This window comes from Anthonomus grandis, chromosome 4 (assembly GCF_022605725.1).
Source record: "Anthonomus grandis grandis chromosome 4, icAntGran1.3, whole genome shotgun sequence".
Taxonomy (NCBI): domain Eukaryota; kingdom Metazoa; phylum Arthropoda; class Insecta; order Coleoptera; family Curculionidae; genus Anthonomus; species Anthonomus grandis.
The window spans coordinates 3,329,371-3,334,372 of NC_065549.1; the positions used below are offsets into that span (position 1 = coordinate 3,329,371).

General features: G+C 35.8%; 1 protein-coding gene across 1 annotated transcript; it reads left to right on the top strand.

Annotated features, from left to right (window-relative positions):
* The first annotated feature begins 2,712 nt into the window (after positions 1–2,712).
* On the top strand, positions 2,713–4,109 carry LOC126735077 (40S ribosomal protein S12). The gene is made up of 5 exons (XM_050438973.1): positions 2,713–2,843; positions 2,969–2,993; positions 3,249–3,437; positions 3,702–3,858; positions 4,005–4,109. Exons 2-5 carry the CDS (start codon positions 2,983–2,985, stop codon positions 4,065–4,067), a joined length of 420 nt encoding a protein of 139 aa, XP_050294930.1. The 5' UTR covers positions 2,713–2,843; positions 2,969–2,982; the 3' UTR covers positions 4,068–4,109.
* The last annotated feature ends 893 nt before the right edge of the window (positions 4,110–5,002 follow it).

A 5,002-nucleotide genomic window follows, 5' to 3' on the forward strand; every position in this document is an offset into this window, starting at 1 on the left:
TTTGAGACATCATTCTGGGCGATCACTGATGGTTAAACTGTTCGATCCACGGGGTTATTTCCATGCGGTCGCGATAGTTTCCTTACGATACAAACATTCGGTTTCAGGGTGGTTGACTCGCCTGACCTTGTCTCTGGTGTTGTATGAATAAATTTGCTCTATTTTCGGATTAATGCGGGGTTTAGAAATGCGTTAAAGTGTCTAGTTTTATTAAAAAAAAAAGAGGCCTGTAACCGATTCGGCGGCGTGTTTCATGGTCGTATTTCTGTTTCTATTACAACTATTAATATCGAAGTATGGAAGATGGTTTTAGGACCACTGGATTTTTATCTATATCTATTAACTCTTTCCTCGGTTTGCGATTGTTTTAGAATCAGTGTTTTTTTAGTCAAGTCTTTTTCAACTATTAATTTATACATTTTGAGGTTTACTGGATTATTTGGGTGTTTTTGGCTCTTCATTTTTCACTTTACTCCAGGCGATTTATTCCTCACAGTTACGTGTTGCGCAACAAACGTGTTTGCGCGAGTATCGGCAACACCGGTACGATTTGCACATTATAACCTTAGAACCTTCAATGCGCTGCTACCAAGTTATTAGTTGTTATTATATTATAATATAACCCTCCTTAAGATCAATAAAGATAACTTTTTATATTCAGGAATTTTTTTAAGGTTAAAAATGATTAAAAATATTCCTCGCAGATCCGTGTTGCGCAACAAACTTGCCTTTATCTCTGGAAAAAAAATTAAACGATTTCATTGTGAGTTTGACTCGGATAATATGACTACATTAACCTAATTTAATTAACAGAATATTCACTCCTCTCATCATTTATACGTGGAAATCCATACTCGGTAATGATAAATATAACCATAGATTAATAATAATAATTAATTCTTTATTCACAAGACTTAAAAAGTTAGGTTAGAACTTTACCTAATCTAAGGTGACCTTAAATATTTTATTTTGGTATTTTGTTCGAGGTTAAAAAATGAATTATTCCTCACAGTTACGTGTTGCGCAACAAACTTCGTGCGTCGTGATAAATTCTTTTACACCTTTTATCTATTATTGGCAACACCGGTTCATCTTGGACCTTTCTTCGACTACGTTGACAGCATTTAACGCCCGAATTTGCTGAAGTTTTGACAAAGAAATCATAATATGTTTCGCAACAAATTCGCCACGATATGCTATTTTGCACATAGCTACTTTCCCTTATCAAGTATCGGCAACACCGGTACAGTTTGGATACTTTAAAATAGATAAAGATGAGCTTAGATACTTTATAACAGGAGCATAGATAACTTCTTCAAGGCAGTTAAAATGATTGCAGATACGTGTTGCGCAACAAATTTCGGCGATAAGTTACCTCGCACCTTCCCTTAACGAGTATCGGCAACACCGGTACAACTTGTGCATTATGACCTTGGAACCACATTGCGCCGTTATTTATCGTTCCTTAAGATAAATTATGATCAGTTTCATTCAGTCGTTAATTCTTGTAGCTGTCCAGTAAATAAAGAATGAGTTTTATTCCAGGATTTTTTAAGGCAGTCAAAATTATGAATTATTCCTTCCAGGTACGTGTTGCGCGACTCGCCGCGATAAGTTTTGTTGCACTACTATTATTGGCAATACTAGTTTATTTTGGACCTTTTACCCTAGAACCAAAATGCGCGCGTGATTGCTTTATGACTTTACCTCACTGAAGATAAATAAAGATGAAGTTATACGAGCCGTATAGTCTAATTGCTTTTAACAAAATATTTTATGAAAAAAATATCGGCTTATCGGCTTATATAGCTTATATTTATCTTAAGGAACGATAAATAACGGCGCAATGTGGTTCTAAGGTCATAATGCCCAAGTTGTACCGGTGTTGCCGATACTCGTTAAGAGAAGGTGCGAGGTAACTTATCGCCGAAATTTGTTGCGCAACACGTATCTGCAATCATTTTAACTGCCTTGAAGAAGTTATCTATGCTCCTGTTATAAAGTATCTAAGCTCATATTTATTTATTTTGAAGTATCCAAACTGTACCGGCATTGAAACACGTCTCAACTTGATCAAAATATTATGTAACGTGTTGCACAACAAATCCATGGCGAAACGTTGCTACGCACGTAACTACTTCCTTGACCGATTATCGTCAACACCGGCTCTTTATGGATGTTTTAACTTTCGACAAATGTATGCGGGGTTGCTTCGTTGGTTGTCCGCGTATCAACTTAATTCTCCATCCTATCAACTTTCTCTCTCAACTTGTCCTCATAAGTTTATGTACTAATTGCCTCTAAATAAATATGTAAATTAATTTATCGGTTTTCATAGTCGAACATACTCATTAATTGCCGAGTGCATTAAAAAGCATTCGAAATGTTAAGATATATGCAACTTGTTGCACAACAAACTCGCCACAATAAGTTGCGTCGCACGTACCACCGGTATAGTTTGGACCTTTTAATTTTGTAAACTATGCCACCATGCTTAGTATTAGTCAGCCAAGGTTGACCATTAACCGTTTTCCCCGCTTTCTTGCTTTCAGATGAATAAATAAAAAACTCTGCATTGCTCCTATACAATATTTTAACCAAAAATACCCATTAACTGCCACTTTCATAGTCAAATTGATTTGGCAACTCCGCATAAAATTTTATTACTTAAAAGTTGTTACTATTTGACGTCCACACGTATCTGTCAATCAATCGATTTGAACCAATCAGGTTAAAGCAAACCAAATGCTTCCATTTGATTGGCGGTTGAAACGCTTATATCAAGCGCCATCTTTGAATATCGGTCTTTTACGATTTGACGTTTCGTTCAGTAACACGGAAAGGTGAATATCCATTTTAAATCCTCAAAAATCTTTAAAATTAGTGACAATCCTTTAGAAAAATCCTTATATTCTATTAATTAAGTTGTTCTGTGCTAGTGTTTGATAAATATTTTGTTGATTTTCAGGAACTAAACCAAAAATGTCCGACGTGTAAGTATCTTAACCTCAAACATGAAAATTGGAACGAGAAAATTTCCGGAAACTGGAAAGAAGCGGCGTAATAAACCCTTGAATCTAGAAATTGAGGGTCGACTGGTTTACATTTGGGCCCCAAAATGACTTCGTTTATGTGCCAGTGCAAAACATTTTGAACATCGTTTCAAACATGTCGTTCCACTTCACATAAAGGAAATCCTACATGAGGGCCTTATATGTAAACAAGTGTTGACTCGAGGATGTTTTTAGAGAGGAAACGCCCGTGGCTCCGGTCCCAGTCTCTGGGGGGCCCATGGACGTCAATCAAGCCCTACAAGAAGTTCTTAAGACCGCCCTGATCCATGACGGAGTCGTACATGGATTACATGAAGCAGCCAAAGCTTTGGACAAAAGACAAGCTGTGTTATGTGTTTTGGCCGAGAACTGTGATGAGCCCAAGTAAGTAACTTTTATTTTTTTGACTTCAGCATATAATTGTAGTAACAGATTTCACAATTCTATGTCTATAACATTATAAAGTTCTTATTTAAATTGTGGGAAACTTTGAAAAGTATCATGATGATTCCTAAGGCAGGCTCCCTCTTCAGACTGAACCCAAACTAACCGTGGTTGATAATAATCTTGCCTTCTGATAATTAAATTTTTTATAGCTTAGAAGTTGCTGCAGCATTAATTCTCCGCTAATCGAAAGTTTGTTTTTAGATACAAACAGCTTGTGCAGGCCTTGTGTGCTGAACACCAAATCCAACTGATCAAGGTGGACAACAACAAGAAACTGGGCGAATGGTCTGGACTGTGTAAAATTGATAACACTGGAAAGGCGAGGAAGGTTGTTGGCAGTTCCTGTGTTGTTATTAGGGTAAGGATTTCTGTTACAATATTTATTACTTTACTGATTCACTCAATATCTTAGTATAATATTGGCATTGTTAAAAGCATATTTAGGACAGTCTTATGTGATATATCACACTTCTTTTAGGCTAATTTTTGTTTTTTTTTCTTCAGGATTATGGTGAAGAGTCTCCTGCCCTAGATGTGCTGAAAGAGTACCTTAAAAATACTAAATAAATAGGTTTAAATTTATGTTTTAAATAAAAGACCAAAAAGAAATCTTAGTTTTATTACTGCCAATCCTTTAAACATTTACAAGTTAATTTTATGAATTTAAAGACAGTTAACCTAGTTTTATTGGTTCTAGAACTTTATGTGTAAATCGAAACAATAATTGTTACTACTCTAGGTATTTTCGTTTTAAGTTTTATCTTGGGAAATTCCTTCCATGGGCTTGCATGTTATGTAGGTTTGACTTACAGGTAAATTAAAATTTGACTTAAAACTTTATTCCTTATGTCAATTGTGTTGGAAACATTCAAAATCACTAATTTGTTGATCTATCGGCAGGATCTGTTGGATGCCTTGGAGAGGGGATCTCAGATGGATGTGATTTATACAGACTTCTCCAAGGCTTTTGATAGAGTCGATCACAGAATCTTGCAGGAGAAACTTAGAGTGTTTGGTTTCTCCAATCATATAGTTGCCTGGTTCACAAGCTTCTTGTCCGGCCAGACTTGGCAGGTTAGATTGGGTAGTACTAGATCCAGCAATATGAATGTATGTTCTGGTGTACCTCAGGGTGGACACTGCTCACCATTGCTCTTTAACATTTTCATTAATGATATAGCTACATACATGTTTTGAAAATAGTGCCTTTTTATTGTTTGCAGATGACCTGAAATTTTATAGAGTAATCCAGACTCCCAAAGACCAAATTTCGTCGCAGAATGACCTGAATAGGCTAAATGATTGGTGTGTCAACAATATCTTATTCTTAAACATGAAGAAATGTAATTATATTAGTTTTCACAAAAGAAGTAAATAGGGGGAAGCTCTGTTCAGTATTCTGATACAATCAAGGATCTTGGCATTTATTTTGACGATCATTTAAATTTTAATATACACATAAATAATATAGTGGTTAGGTCCTCCAGGGTTCTGGGTTTTGT

Bases quoted from the DNA above. Each gene is read 5' to 3' on its own strand.
- LOC126735077 (XM_050438973.1), top strand. The intron at 3,438-3,701 runs GTAAGTAACTTT...GTTTGTTTTTAG, and splicing joins GAGAACTGTGATGAGCCCAA to ATACAAACAGCTTGTGCAGG. The intron at 3,859-4,004 runs GTAAGGATTTCT...TTTTTTCTTCAG, and splicing joins GTTCCTGTGTTGTTATTAGG to GATTATGGTGAAGAGTCTCC.